Source organism: Vulpes vulpes, chromosome 15 (assembly GCF_048418805.1).
Source record: "Vulpes vulpes isolate BD-2025 chromosome 15, VulVul3, whole genome shotgun sequence".
NCBI lineage: Eukaryota > Metazoa > Chordata > Mammalia > Carnivora > Canidae > Vulpes > Vulpes vulpes.
Window position 1 is genome coordinate 56,719,163 of NC_132794.1, and position 16,165 is coordinate 56,735,327.

General features: G+C 39.2%; 1 protein-coding gene across 4 annotated transcripts in view; it reads right to left on the reverse strand.

The window, feature by feature from the left end:
* Window positions 1–3,445: 3,445 nt before the first annotated feature.
* Window positions 3,446–16,165, reverse strand: part of CYP19A1 (cytochrome P450 family 19 subfamily A member 1) — a 130,382-nt gene continuing 117,662 nt past the window's right edge. For all 4 annotated transcript variants that reach the window (XM_072738522.1, XM_072738524.1, XM_072738523.1 and 1 more), the window contains exons 6-10: window positions 14,565–14,679; window positions 10,560–10,674; window positions 9,962–10,124; window positions 8,262–8,503; window positions 3,446–7,049 (exon numbers count right to left, since the gene is read on the reverse strand). In XM_072738522.1, coding sequence (XP_072594623.1) covers window positions 6,801–7,049; window positions 8,262–8,503; window positions 9,962–10,124; window positions 10,560–10,674; window positions 14,565–14,679 — 884 coding nt within the window. In that variant the 3' untranslated portion in view covers window positions 3,446–6,800. The remainder of the gene's footprint in view (window positions 7,050–8,261; window positions 8,504–9,961; window positions 10,125–10,559; window positions 10,675–14,564; window positions 14,680–16,165) is intronic.

Below are 16,165 nucleotides of genomic sequence, written 5' to 3' on the forward strand. Positions count from 1 at the left end.
TCATTGGCTGGTGGTTGGAGAGACAGGACAAAGTCCCACTTCACTGTTTTTGGACTTATTTCCATGGAGATAAGGCTGGCCAAAGCACAGATAGAGGCAAAGATTCATAGTATTCTCAGGACCTGATTTTCTGCTACCTCATCCCCCAATTTTAATATCTATACCAATGAAAATTTATAGGCATTGTTATTTATATTTGTATTTGATGTTACAAAGGACCAAATACCACTTTTAGTTGGTATAACATACAGGAAAAAATCATAAATTTTGGGATAAGTCAGAGGGTTCAAATTTCTAGGTAAGACACTGTGGGCAAGTTACTCTTTGAGAATCAGTTTTATCATCTGCAAAATTGGGAATAATCTCCTGCATGATTGTTTCAAGGTTTAAATGAGAAAAGTTGGATGGAGAGCTATTAGTTGTGACATCTTAATGATTTATAACATTTCTTTCCTCTTCACACTTGTTTCAAGAACCACACACAAAGATGTGTCAGGCACTCCTGCATTATCACAGGCAGAGAGTTCATTTCTCTTTGCATATTTTTGATTGTTTCTAGAATTATACAAGCAGTAAAAGCAGCAAGCTGCATTTGGGAAGAGTGATAGGCATATGCCAGAGATAGCATTAATTTCAGGAAAGAAGGGAGGTACTGTTGACCTTAGTGATCCATTAGTTTAAGTGGGAGACCAAAGCCCCTCAGAAAAAAATTTGCTTCAGTAAATGTATTGGTTTGCCTGCAAGTTCAATAGGGCATAAAGTGATTATTTGTGAGTGAAATGTGTTCCATGAACATCCTTATGCTCCTGTAGCAGTAAGTTAGGGTTACATACAGACATATTAGTGTTTTGGGGCTTGTATTCTGCAATCGATGTGCAGTGAATGCCCAGGTCATTCCTTCAGCAGTCAAATTGCATGTTTGACCTGGAAGTAACATTGCCTTATACACTCAGTTTATTAGAGCTCATGCATAAAGGGGGAAATGGTGTTATGTTTATGAAGCAAAATAACAAGTTAGAATGAAAGCATTGGAAATGACTTGGAAGTCCTCTAGTGTAATCTGCATTTATAGATGGTCCTCTAACATTCAGATTGGTGAGAAGACACCGCAGGACCCTTTAGGAGATGGACAGTTATGAAGGGAAGTTGGGCTCGCTGAAGTCAAACAACTCCTAGACTTGGACCTGGAATCCCTGGGGGGATTTCCCAGATGTGGCCTTTATTGACATTGAACAAATCACTTGACCTCCCTGTGCTTCAGTTTCCTCATCTGTGAAGTGGAGACTTCTTGGCTTTCCTCACCAGGTGGTTGGATGGGAAGGGGGCACTCCCCAAAAATGATGAGTGTGAGAGTGATTGATGCCGGCGACCTTAAGCCTTGGGGTCCAATCAGCCCAAGGATGACTGGTCTGGCTGGCACTGTGTATTAAGAACACTGAACTCAAATGCCTTTAGGTGAGAATGCTCCTTTTGTTCATAGAAACTCTAAGAGCTGGCCTGATCATCTGATTTATGTTACCTGCCTGGCACCTCTAGACATTCTGATTCGAGATTCCTAACAACCTAGACACAACTGTATAGGTAGAACCAGCTTCATGTATGGGTGAAGTAGGTGCTATCATTTTAAGGGGTTCTCAAAGGCACTACCTCCTTTTCCCTCTTCTCTTTCCATGAGCCTGGCTTGCTGATGCCTATAATTCTTTTGGGAAATCCTCTGGACAAACAAAAGCCTATGTTGGAAGGGAGGATGACATTTCAATCCTTAGCTTTGCTTTATCATTTATAACTTAGGTAGATCTGAAAAGCAGATTAGAGGGATGCCTGGTTGGCTCAGGTGGTGAAGTATGTAACTTTTGATCTTAGAATTGTGGGTTTGAGTCCTACATTAGGTGTAGTGATTACTTAAAAATAAAATCTTTAAAAACAGATTATCTAATCTGTTCTAACAGATTATCTAATCTTTTATCTAAAAGCAGACTTAAAAAATTTTTAGAGCAGGTTTTGATAAAAGAATCTGAGGCACTGATCATGTGTATTGGAGTTATGTGTGGGTATGAGAGAGAAAGTCTAGCAAGCAAGTAGCAAATGAATGTAAATTGGGTGGATGGGAGAATTTTTCTGGAATGAGGATAGTACTTGCTTCATAGTATAGTTGGGAGAATTAACTGGTAATGTAAAGGGATTAATAGAATAAGAAAGTAAATGCAGTCACTTTTGTTTTCTTGGTCTGAAGGAAGAAACGTACTTTCACAATAGCCTGGAGTAGGAGGGAGGCAGAAAGGTGATGTGCTCAGCTACTTATCCAACTAAGCTTAGCTAGGCTAGCAGAGGAAGCCCATGTACATTGTGTCTGGTTGTGTCTCCTCCATGCCAAACACTTAGCTATTTGGAAATAATGAGATGAGGGACTGAATAGTTCACTGATATCTGGAATCCTTGTCAAATGAAGAAATAGCTGTCCATCATAGTGGGCTTCTTAGAAGCATCTTCCAATTTGGCCAAAATAGAGGTGATTTTATGGCCATCATCAGCTCTGATTTGTTCACATGTGGTTATAGTAAATTACTATTTCTTAACTCTACTCACTTAGTTACATAGTACTGCATTGGAAATGAATTGCAATTGTGCAAAACTAGAAATGCTCCTACTGGTTATGGAATAGCCTAATGGAATCTGATTAATTTCCTATTGAGGGCGATATTGTCATCCACATGTTAGATTCCCCACCTTACACTAAGATAATTTTTATTTTTATTTTTTTATTTTTTAAGATAATTTTTATAGTGCTCTCCCATGGACTATCTTTTTTGAGAAAGATCCTCCAAACATACCTGTGTATGTGTATGTGTGTTTGGGGGAGGTAGCTTAGGCAGAATCATTCAGATTTTATCGATGAAGGAACTGAGATATTTCCTGCTGTCCTATTTCCTTGGGTAAGGAGGCAAGGAATGAACAAATCTTGAAAGGGGTTTACCTAGCATCACAAAGTGGGAGAGTTGAGAAACTGAGCCTGGCCTCCTCAGCCTTCCATCAGTGAGTCCTGTTGCAAAGAGGCAGCTTGATGAAGGGCCCATGGACTTTGGAAGGAGAGATGGACTTGAGGGCAGGTCTCTTAAACTCCCTGGGTCTCTGTTCTCATGGATACAACATGGAGCTTCCTGGGGCAATTTTTAATGTGAAAGTTGTCATGAAGCTTAAAATGAGAAAATGGATGTAGAAGCATCTGGCACACCTCTTGCTCTCTCCACTGCATGCGAAAAGGTATGAGGGTGTCATGAGTCAACCTAACTACTGAGCATCATCATTTTTATGCCTTTGCTTATTGAGAGGTTTCCCTGTACCAGACAGTGTCCTAAGAGCGTCACATGAATCATCCCTTGTAATCCTCACAGCAACCTTCTCAAGTAATTATTATCCCATTTGGATTGATGAGAAAACTGAGGTATGGAGAGATTGAACAGCTTGCCCAACTATTTATTTAAGAAAAAGCTGAATCCGGATTCAAGTCTTCACTGTCTCCTTATTTATGGAGTCATGGAACTGACAGGAACTTAAAAAAAAATCCACCTGGACCACAGGCTCAACCTCCAGGTCTTGTAATTTAAGATCTTCATCGCAAGAAATATTTTACTAATGCAGTAGTCCACCTCATTCATGGGGAATACATTCCAAAACCCAACAGGGATGCCTGAAACCACAGATAAGTAACAAACCCTGTACATAGTTTTCTTCCTGTACAGAATCCCTATAGTAAAGTTTAATTTATAAATTAAGCACAGTAAGAAATTAACAACAATAGCTAGTAATAAAATAGAACAACTGTAATGGTAGTAAGAAAAGTTCATTTAGGTAAGCCCTGTCCATTTAGCCTTGGAGATTTTGATTTTTCTGAGCTAAGTCCAACTGAAAGTATCACAAATTCCATTCCACTCATTACTTTGACAGAATTTAATTTAGCAAATAGTTCTGCAAGTATGGGTGAAAGATTCAATCACAGAGCCCAGCTAATATATGAGATTAAGGAGGATCCAGCTAGCATTCTTTCTAATGGGCCAATGCCACACACTTAGGGGAATATTAGCACCATGAGTTTCCAAAGGTGCTGTTTATAAATAAAAGTGACAACTTCTAACTCACATTTCTCAGTATGTGGGGGCTTTCTGTATGGGATTATTTTCTACTTGGAAGAGGAAAAAGTGTGATGTTAATGAAGGCATATGGGGGTGTCTAGTACACCTGAGGATAGGAGGGCACAATTATCTTCATAATTTCACAGTAATAGAGCCCTTATAATGCATGCATTTCACTGACAATTTCTTTGAAAACTGGTGAAAACAGAATCCACAGCATGTTCAAGAGTGATAAGTACATAACAATGAGGCAAAATTCTGAAGAGAAAACAAGATTTTCAAGTATATGTTGATCAGCTTAGTGAAAAGTTGATGGTATTCCAAATTCCCTAGGCAAAGCCTGTACAGACATATGGGGTTTGTCAGTATAGACCAAGCAGAGTAAAAAGTTGATTACCCAGATAATTTGATTCTGAGAATTTGCTGGGATCAAACCAGCATTTCCCTCTTCTTGTCCTTCCCCTGCCCCCCCACCCCCATCCCTAGCTTTTCCCAGCATATTTTAATTTTTTCAAAAATTTTCCCCAGCATATTTTTATATCTACAATGTCTCTATATATAACTATATAAACCTTCCATTTGACTTTGACTGTGTAGACATAGACCTCGGCTACGTATATACATACAAAATACAGTAGATATTCCAAGGGAACTGGATGGGTGAAGTGTACACTGATCTGAAGTCTTTTTTCCTCTGCTATCTCTTGCCAGAGGCAAAGCAAAGTGTGTGTTAATAGTCATCAAGTGAATTGATTTGGATGTATTAAATCTAAAATCCTGGCCTTTCTTTCAGGGGTCTGAATTATTTGGATGATTGTCCCGACCTTACTATGAATATATCCAGGTACACAGGCATATTTCTGTATATGTTTAGGCCATATACATTATCCAAAGTTTAAATATTTATTTCTTTACTAATAGCTATCCTTGAGGTCTTAGAATACCTGATTCCCCTTTACTTGGATTCTGGGGTCAGTTAGATTATCTATGAGCAAGAGTGTCTCTGTTCAGTGCTATCCTTCCTCCACAGTAAATATAGGGAGTCAGAATGGGGGATTGGGAGGATGCCAAATAAAGAGCTCATGCTCTCATAGTGCTTACAATTTAATACTCAGCTGCTGCTCTATTACCAAAAGGTAGGGTGAAAAGAGTATTCAAATGTTTTGATGGCAGTTGATTCAATGGCAAACATTTACTTACTTGTAATTTTTCAATTTTTAAATGGCATTCCGTAGATACAGTCATATTGGCTATCTAACACAAGTAGTGGCACGTGGAAAATTAACTCCTACTTGATAAGTAAAGTACTCTTAAAAATAAGAGTATTTTTAAAATTTTTTTATTAGAGAGAAAGAGTGTGAGTGAGTTATGGGGTGGGGGTTGCAGGGAGAGAATCTTAAGCAGGCTCCACATCCAGCATGGAGCCTGACACAGGGCTCCATCTCATGACCCTGAGATCATGACCTGAGCTGAAACTGGGAGTCAGATGCCTAACCGACTGAGCCACCCAGGCGCCCCATACTTGATTCTCTTTAAAGAACTAATTTACAAGGTGTGTATTTTATTCATGGCTATGTATAGTGATTCAATGAACTCCATAGTTGTTAAATGTCTAAGATAACTATTAAATCCGAGGTAGGATAAAGGATGATTGCAGGGCTTCCACCCTGACCATGTTCTCCACTGATCTGTTGCTATTGACTTCAAGGTTATGGAAAGAAAGGGGGGGGGGGAACTGTTGAGGGAGAAAGAGGATGGAATGGGTTTGAATCCACTGGTTTGTGGAATTATATATAGATGTAGAGTTCTCCTTCCTCAAATCATTGGGGCCATTTTAAGAGTTAATAGATGTCATTATTTAAAGTTGCTCTTGGTTAGCACTAGTGGAGCTAAGCAATGATGCAAACATGAAGAAAATTTTATGTGAATTTGAAATGCATTGTGTGATTTTTTCCCCCTACAGCAGATGTGTGGTCCTGATTGTATTTTACTCAGGCTATTACTAAATTACTTTATATTACCTGAATCTATATCTATTGTAGCAGAGGTGAGTGGCTGAGGCATCAATTGAGAGACTGGGAAAAGATAGTCCTCCTGTTCAATTTTTGCCACAGTTAAGTCACCATGAATAATCAATCAAGAATTAGTTGAATAACTTGTAGGAAAAGTCAAATGCTGAATTTATAAGCACTTCTCCAAAGAATATGAATGTTGTAGAGCCTACCACTGAAAACTAAATCAAAATACTTTTATTCACATTAGCAGGTATGTTTGGCCCTAAGTACCCAGACATCAGCCTGCTTTTCTAATGGACTTGAGTGCTTCTGCCCGAGACATCAAAATGCTCTTGGGGCAGGGCAGTGGAAATTTTGTGGGAAGGAGGACAGAAAGTTTGCTGATGGCCTAACTTTTCCAAAGCATGTTTTGTGGAATTGAGCATTTTCCCTGCAATCTCTTGGCCTCTATTTTCTCTGAAAGACTAGTTCTCTGGTTTGGACAAAAACAGATGACCAATGTCTCCTGACTTGCTGACAGTCCATATGAGGTATGGCTATAAAATGGCATTGGCCACCAAATGTTCACTGTGAGGATGACACTACTTGGTAAAGACAGGCAGTTTCCATGTGAACTACTGGTGAAATGCTCAGAGTAGATACTGATCAACCTTCTTTAGTGTTTGAGGCACTTTTCTGAATTTCTTGGGACAAAAACCATTTCCAGCAAGTTGTTAGTCTCATCTGGGTGTAAGGACAAGCCATATTTTTTCTGCATATTTTCAATACACTCTCCTTGCAATGTCTGCACGTGGAAACGTCTCAGAAGTGTAACCAGGACAACTTTCATCATCACCATGGCAATGTACTTTCCTGCACAGCTACGAGGTCCAAAGCCAAATGGCTGAAAATACCTGTAAGGAACCTATGAAAATAATCAGACAGTTAGCCAGTCATGCAATCTCTGTTTGATTCACTCTGAAAACACTGATCGATCAGAACGCTGTCACAGGGCTTAAACCATGCTCTTCCCTCAATTAAATGACTGTAACTCAAATAAGTTCTTTTATCCATCCAATATGATTCACCCCCTCTGATATATGCCCAACCTTGGACAGTCCCTACCTTTACCTTTCACACAAATTTGCTGAGATAAAGCAATACACATCATCATATTACAGCCAGTGTTAGCATACTCAACTAGGTCTATGGGATGACCACAGCTCTACTACTCTTCTGCGTGTCACTGAGGCAAAGATTGTTTTTGTGCAAATATGTTGACTCCTGGCCTCTTAGTGCCAAGCATCCAAATATTTTTAGTTATGTGAAAAATTAATGGGGACCACATCTGTCTTCTTGTTACCATCTGTGCTTACATAGTACCTGGCTCAAAGTAGAGGCTCAGGAAGTTTTTGTTGACCAGTTGTCAACATAGATAGCATGGGTTGCTCACGTAGGAGCAGAATGAATTAGAGAACTGGAGTAATTAAGATCATGTTTCTATATCATATGCAAATGCAAGAGAGAACAGTGAGGGAAATATCTGGAAAATTTTGATTAATAAACATCAGTGCCTAAAATTTGACATAATAGAAGCTGCATCTGCAGTATATTTCAAGGATGGAAAAAGCTGAAGCTCTTCTGGTTACTGAGTTCTATTTAGAATGGGAACTAGTGTTTATGGGGCCATTTGGTGAACCAAAGGCAGACTGCAAAAACTAAATCTTTTGGTCTCATTTGATATCCATCTGAAACACAACTGGACTTTGCTTAGGTGGTGCTAAAGTTGAATCTACATGATTACAAAGTGACAAGTTGAAATGGAACAGTAGGTTGGTTGGGTTAAATAACATTTGCCTCATTGTAGCCAAATTAAGGGCCTGGATTTTTCACATTTTGACCCATTGTGTGGCCACCATGTGGGATACTTCTCAGAGCTGGAGACCTAGCATCCTTGGCTTGAGGATGAATATGGTAGTCATGTTCTAAGCTAGAGGAAGCATGTGCTTCTGGTGAGGCAATAGAGGGGAATAAGTAAATAGAATGAAATGTACATGGTGCAAACACAGAACAAGAGAGGATTTAACAGTTGACATTTTTGAGAGTGGCACACTTGGTTTTAAGGAAGGGCTCTTACATTCTTTGCAAAGTTTTCAAGAGTAAATTCATTGGGCTTGGGGAAAAACTCCAGTCTATGCATTCTTCCAATATTCAGGATAATGTTAGTCCCCTTTTTCACTAGGTAGCCATCAATGATATCATCCTGTAAGGCTTTGCGCATGACCAAGTTCACAACAGGCTGGTACCGCATGCTCTCGTAGATAAAGTTTTCCACCACTTTTAATTTTTGCATATCATCAATCCTTATATCTCTTTCACCTGTGGGAGCAGATAAATAGGACAAGGAGATAATGATAGTTTCAATATGTGATGGGCAATAAAACTCCCATAGTTTCCACAGAAGAGTCTGCTCCTGGCTGAATGTTTTTTTTGTTTGTTTGTTTGTTTGTTTTTTTCCTATAGTTTTAATGCAAACCAGCAATCTGGGCCAAATATGTCATTTGGTTCAAAGAGTGCTTTGTAAAAATTCAGATTTGAAGCCAATTACTATAAAACCTAGGAGATTTCATAGAAAAGTCTGGATTTCTGGAAAAATAAGAAAACCTGATAATACTGGGCCCACAACACTACATGGCAATGATGGGCTGAACTTGAAGGCCAATGAGCCCTTTAGAAGGGGCATCCACCTGCAGTTTTATGTAGACCTACACAATCTGCTTCAAACATGTATTTTCCTGGTCTCTGAGGTCTTCGAATTTTGTCTCCTACTGTAAATTCTAGGGGAAATTTACTCCTTCTCTAGTCAAAGTGAGATGGTGAATTGAATCCCTTTCAATGAAATTTTCTCCTCTGGTTACCTGTGCAGTCATCTGCCCAGAATGCATCACTGATAGTCCCTCCCTCCATCTCATCAAGAACAACCAACCTATTGTACTAGAGAGGCAAGAACCTCCTCTCCCTGCCACAGCAAAATAGGTGCTTCAGCTAAACTCTCAGTGTGCTGGGGATTGACAGATACTTGCACTGTTTCAGATTGGTCTGACACTGGTCAGAGAGGCTTGGATTATTCCCAGAATTGGCAAAGCTTCAGAGCATCGTCAAATGAGTTACCACATTTGCAGAATCAAAATCAGCCTAGAAGCCTAGAGTCCCAAGGCAGCTCTGTCTCCTGTACAGCCGTATCATTCAGAAAGGGTCTCATTTGGTCAGAGAACTCTGACAGCCCTGCCCCTTGTATGCTGCTCTTTGTATACTTTAGGGTGTAATGGGGTACATTTATTTGGGATGGGGAGGTAGAAGGGAAGATGACAGAGAAGGTAACCAAAGGCATTCCATAGTAAGTAATTACTGTAGCCAGTTCCCTGGATAGACCCACAGAAGCATTTGGCCTGCGTAAGGTAGGCAGAGCATTTATGTGCACGTTAAGAAAAACATTGACGAATACACAGCAAAGAATGAATAGTGGTTCCCCCTGGGGAATGCAAATGAGGCTGGTGAGGAGAGTGGAAGGGGTCAGGGAGTGTCACCTTTTGCTTTATATGTATCTCTATTTAAAATTTTTTCAACGAGCATGCAGTTTTTATAATGAAAACAAAAACACAGAATGGAACTAACTTTTCAATCCATGTGGCATAACCAGGTGGGGCAAAATGACTACCATTATTGTTCTGTGGGTGGATTTAATAAAGATTTTGTTTGAAATCATATTCTTAGGACATAAGAAGCTGACCTTAGAAGACGGTTACTAAGCTCTATTACTAGTTGATCAGTTCTTACCAACAACAGCCTGGATCTCCTTCATTATTGATTCTTCAACCTTAGGGTGCTTTGCAATGAGAAATAGCATAAAGAACACAGAGACAGACATGGTGTCTGGTGCTGCGATCAGCATTTCCAGTATGCACTGGTTCACATTCTCTCTTGTTAAGTCACCACGTTTCTGAACAAAAGAGGGAAGAAAAATTGGAAAAGTAAATTTATGCTTCCAAAAAGGAGGGGGAAGGGACAGTCATGATCAAAAGTATCAACAAAATGGAGTCATAAATATTACACCTCTGTAATTGACATTTTTTTGTAATAGTCTTCAGCTGAAAGAGGACAAATTTAACCAATTGTCTATGTATTTAGTGTCTTTAGGCTCCTCCATTTTCATATTTTGTATTGTGCAGATACAGAAGTTTCGATCTTAAAGGTCAGTCTTACCAGAATGTCTAATGAGTGGGCTCTTGGGGTTGTCATTATAGAAGTACAAGAGCAAATAAATACTTATATGCAGAAGTATACAACAATTACAAGAGGGGATCTTTATACAACCTACACACAAACAGTCAAATACATATGTCGTGTGGAAATTATGATTAAACTAGGTCAGTACCTCAGCAAAAATCAACTCAGTGGCAAAATCCATATGGTCTTCCAGTTTCTCTGCTGTGGAAATTCTGTGTCTTTTTTCTTCTATCAGAATTTCCATGGCATCTTTTAAATCCTTGCTAAAAAAAGGGGGGGGGATATAATCTATCTTTAGTTAGTTAAGACATGTAGAAAGTATATTCATTCATTGTTTGTTTAATAAAATTATCTGCTTTAATTGAAGCTATTAGTGCTCATGAATAACTGAATTTAAACTTAATTCTTCACAAATATCCTGAAATTACGTATTCATTATACTTCATGTTAAGGAACCAAATTTAGCTAGGATTTCTAGGTATTGATAGCAAAACGAAGGCCATAACCTCTAGTGAAAGGTTAAAAGCTGGTACCAAAATGGTAAATCCAATCATGTTTTCTGACTTTTGATGTGGCTAGTACAGTGTCTAAATCGAAAAACAAAACCAAAAACCAGCAAAGGCAAACCATACTCTCCACAGTTTGCCCCAGGCACCTTTACTTCCTGTTTTTTTTTTTTTAAATTTAATTTGCCAACATATAGTATAACACCCAGTGCTCATCCCACCACATGCCCTCTTTAATGCCAGTAAACAGTTCCCCTATCCCCCCACCAGCTTCCCCATCAGTAACCCTGTTTGTTTTCTAGAGTCGAGTCTCTCCTGGTTTGTCTTCCCTTCTAATTTTTCCCCATTCAATTTCCCCTCCTTTCCTTATGGTCCCTTTCACTACTTCGTATCCACACAGCTTACTTCTATTGGCCCAGCTCTGGAAACAATTGAGTTTGAGATTTTCTATTCTAGAAAGTAAACACAAAGGATTGAGCATTATTCTTGATAGTCTTTTACCTTGAAGTTTCTGCCACATAGTAAACATGAAGTAAATATTTATTGACTGACTGACTAGCCACACGAGTATGTAGAGTATATGCATTTTGACAGGGTGGTAGAGGGAAGAGCACATTGGGAAGAGAGAGTCAGTTTCTAGTCTGGATTGTTTTCTTTCTATGTAACCTACTTTAAGTCTCTTACATCTCTTTTAAAGTGAAGGTCTCAGACTCAATGAACAGTAAGTCTACTGTAAGATCTAAACCCTGCTATTCTCTCATTTGTCTTGAAGTGTATACATCCATATGTAAGTATATTGTTGCCCAGTCTCAGGGGAGGATGGCATTCTGCATTATAGTAAATGTACAATAAATCTTTCTTTCAAATTTTTGTTGACATGGTCACTTGTACAACCATGTTGATGACGTTGACACAGATAGCCTCTATGTTTACTCCAGCTTAGCAGGAAAAGTAAGGGAAGATTCTACCCACTTTTTAAAGTTTCTTTTGGGCATCTCAAGGAAGGAATGTGTTTCAACATTTGAAGACCTATTCTTCAGGCTAGTATAGTGATTGTGTTATTCTAAATAAGGATGCCATCCTTTGTGTATCTCTGTAAGCGTGCCTGCCGAAATACACCTACCTCCAGATATACACCAAGGTTATAGTCACGTTCATTCATTCATTCATTCATTCATTCATCTATCAGTCCATTTATTCAGCAAATATTTGTTGATGCTCTTACAAGGAACAGATAACTCACTCAGTTGGTGAGCTGTGAATGCTCATAGCCTTCCTACCTGAGCAGTGGCCACTGAATGGTCTGGGAGTTGTTGAAATGCCCTTAGACTATGAATTCATGGAGAATTCCTTGGTGGAACTGCAGTCACTTCTGAACATCTGGGCCAGAATCAGGGGGCCCGTGAATGCTAATTGGGATCCTTCTTATTTGGATTAGAAGCTGGCCCTATGTAAATTTGTGCAGCTGAATTTATATGCCTGTAAAAACTGGGAGAATTGAGTTCAGTGACAGTTTTCAGGGAATAGGAAATTTCTGACTTACAAACATGTAATACAAGAATATATCTGTGAGTCTGTGGTTTGGAACTCTAAGCATATTTTATACTAAAACAAGGGTGGCTAGGTTATCAGTCCAGGCTACAAACACCTATTTAAGGTGTTCTGTGGTTAAAAGCCTTAAACTTGCCAGAATAAGAAGTTGAAAATGTACTGCTGTAATATTGGGAATTAAGACAGGCAGAAATATAAAATTGAATAATTAGGGATGGGAGTAGATGTCCCAGAATCCTTTCCATCAGTGTATTTCTAAAAAGTATTGATATGATAGAGAAAGACAACTATTACATGATCTCATTTACATGTGGAGTATTAAAGCAAAACAAAAAAACCCCAGCTCATAGATACGGCGAAGAGATTGGTGGCTGCCAGAGGTGGGGGGTAAGGATGGGCAAAATGGCTGAAGGGAATGAAAAGGTACAAACTTGTAGTTATAAAATAAGTTATGAAGACATGATATACAATATGGTGACTATAGTTAACAATACTGTATTACAGATTTGAAAGTTACCAAGAGAATAGATCTTAAAAGTTTTCATCATAAGAAAAAATTTTGTAACTAGATATAATGGTGATCATTTCACAATATATACAAATACTGAGTCATGATGTTGCTTGTACACCTGAAAGTAATATAATGTTATATGTCAATTATACCTCAAATTTAAAAAAAAATATTGGCATTATTGCAATGGACATGGTTGGGAAAGGAGATTTAAAGATTTCTCTAGGTCTTTACTGCTCTAGGACATAGGCGATATAGATTCATGTACTAACCAGTGGCAAATATTCTATGTAGAAGGAATGTTGCTGAGCTAATTTCTATAGAAACCTAAGAGAAACCATTATACAGTTTCATGCAGTAAGTTTTTATGGGCTTGCTGGCCAAAACCAAAGCTAAACTGATGACTAGGAACTATAAAATGAGACTCTTTAGACCCCTGCCAAATTTGAACATAGTGAAGATGGATCCTTTATCTCATTGATTCAAGTCACTATAAACTTTGGTGGAAACTAAATGAAATATGTAAAGACCCAAGTGCCCAAATCACCCACCTAATACTCACCAACCACATGAGAATATATAAAGCAACAAGTTGTCTTCCTTCCTGGAAGCTAACACTGTTAAATTTCAAAATATGCAAACAAAGTACAAAAAAAGTTGGGTCTTCAAACAAGTTGGGGAACTTTTTGAGATGGAGGATTTAAGATCATCAGGGACATCTGGGGGAAGATATGAACAGAAGGAAGAAGAAAACTAACATATTTAGTGCCTTCTATGTGCCATCCTCTGTGTTAGTTGCCCTACACAAAGGATTTCATTAACCTGTATCTCTCTTAAATGGTAGGTTACATTTTACTTTGAATAACTGCCCAAGGCCATTTAGTTACTAAGTGGTAGAGACAGGATATAAACCAGGTCTGTCTGCCTCTAAACCCCATGGGCTTAGTGTTCAGTGTTCAGTGGCTGGCTACTTACACTCTGAAAACCTTTTTTTTTTTTTTTTTTAGACTATGGGCTATTGGGCATTTTTCCAGTTTTTGTCAGAATCGTCTATAACCAAAGCAAAGCCATTTAACAACAGCTTCAGGATCCCCCGAAGACATAATATACATGACTAAGAAAAGGAAATCCCACATTTTATTGAAGTCCATTATATTCAAAAATTCTTTTGAGACTACTGTCAATTCCTACAAGTTGAATTATGTTAAATTCACTCAGAAGCAACATAACTATAAAATGATTTTGTGTGTCCAATTTCCAGATACGAAAAGAAAGTTTTGACAGATAATAATGATAGGCTTCAGCCAACCCTTCTCTTCAACTCAAACTACCCTGCAGTGTTCTAATTCCAGACATGGGGCTCGCAGGCCACCCACTTGGCCCCATTGTTGAAAAGCTGCCTGGGCCCAAGGCCTCCCTTACTCTTCGGTCTGGCCACATGCAGCCAAATTGCTATAAAGTGTTTCACAGCTTCCCTGTGGGCTCTGAAGAGTAGAAAGCTAGCTGAAGAGGCCAACAATAGCAAAGACACAACCCAAAGTCAATCCAATCTCACTGATAAGTTTTCCAAACTTGTGTTACTTACACAGACTTTTCATACTTTTTGTATAGCCAAGAAATCTTAAAGAAGATGTCTGGTTTGAGAAGGAGAGCTTGCCACGCATCAAAATAACCCTGGATTTTAACCACAATGGCACTTTCTGGAAAAACAAAACAAACAAAAGAGCAGAGTAGTTGAGCAAAAATGTGAGCCCAAGAAGGGTACTCTGAGAAGAGAAGATCCCCTGTGTAGAGTTTCTTACAGCCTGGGCTTCTAAGCTAGGCAAGGTCCCACTTTCAGTGGGTGTTTGAGCCATATGAATGCCACTAGACAAATCAACATTGATTGATTCTTCTTGGCATCTAAATCAACCAAGTTAACCAGAGATTTGCCACTTTTCAAGTTTGTGTTAGAGACACAGCCTAGAATCTCAAATGCCCCTCCTTGACTGAGTGTCCAACTCCTCCCTGTTTTTTTGGATGATGGGAAATAAGAGGGACACCAGTAATCATGGCTGTTATTCTCCTCAATTCTGGCACCTTGGAGGGAAAAAAGCCACGCCACTTTCCTGTTTACATTTTGGTCCAGACTATAGAATTCGTCTGAGTATCTCTAATATCTTGTCCCAAGGCTCATGCATAGTCAGCTATTAATGGATGTCCTTTAATTAAATTGCATGTTTGGGGAAAGAAAACCCCTTCTTTTTTTCAAATTGTACAAAAAGGAAGGAAATAGACATTTATTTTCAACTGCCAAATACCAGTCACCATGTAAAGTGCTTTACAAAAGAGACCTCATTTAATCCTTATAATCTTGCTAGGGGAGTGGTAGTGTCATCACTTTTTCAGATGAAGAAACTGCAGTTCATAGAAACTGGGAAGCTTGCCTTACACCATACAGCCAGTGTGGCAGGCAGGCCCTTAGGCTGGACCCCAGCCTTACCTGACCTAGAGCAATGTTCTTAACTCTTTGTTGCACTGGGTCCCTCAGGTAAATTGAGAGTTTAACAAGGATGGACTGTAGGGGATCCCTGGGTGGTGCAGCGTTTGGCGCCTGCCTTTGGCCCAGGGTGCGATCCTGGAGACCCGGGATTGAATCCCACATCGGGCTCCCGGTGCATGGAGCCTGCTTCTCTCTCTGCCTATGTCTCTGCCCCCCCCCCTCTCTCTCTGTGACTATTATAAAATAAAAAAATAAAAATAAAAAATTAACAAGGATGGGATATGGAGAAGGGGAAGAAACATAACTCTGCATGGGTTATGTAGGTTCTTAGCCTCATAGCCTGATCCCTAAATTAACAAAGATTTACAATTCCCTTTACTTCATCTTTCCTAAGAACTGAGGTTAACAGGGAACCATGACACAGGGACTTATAAAATAATGGATTTGCCTAACCTTAGGAGAGCTGCATGTAGGACAGGCCAGCTGGGATTAGAGTTCCTGTCTGAAAAGGATCAGACAAGGAGTGTGACTAAAAATACTCAAGAGTGAATGAGGCTCCCATCCAAATGACAGTCAGATGAGGTTTCTATGACTCTTGTAGGGAGTAAGTAAAGAGTAGGGGAGAGGAAGAAAGCAGAGCTAGAGAAGAGAAAAGAAGTGCTTATAGCTTGTCTGTTCATCCAAAAGTGGCCAATTAGGCAGCA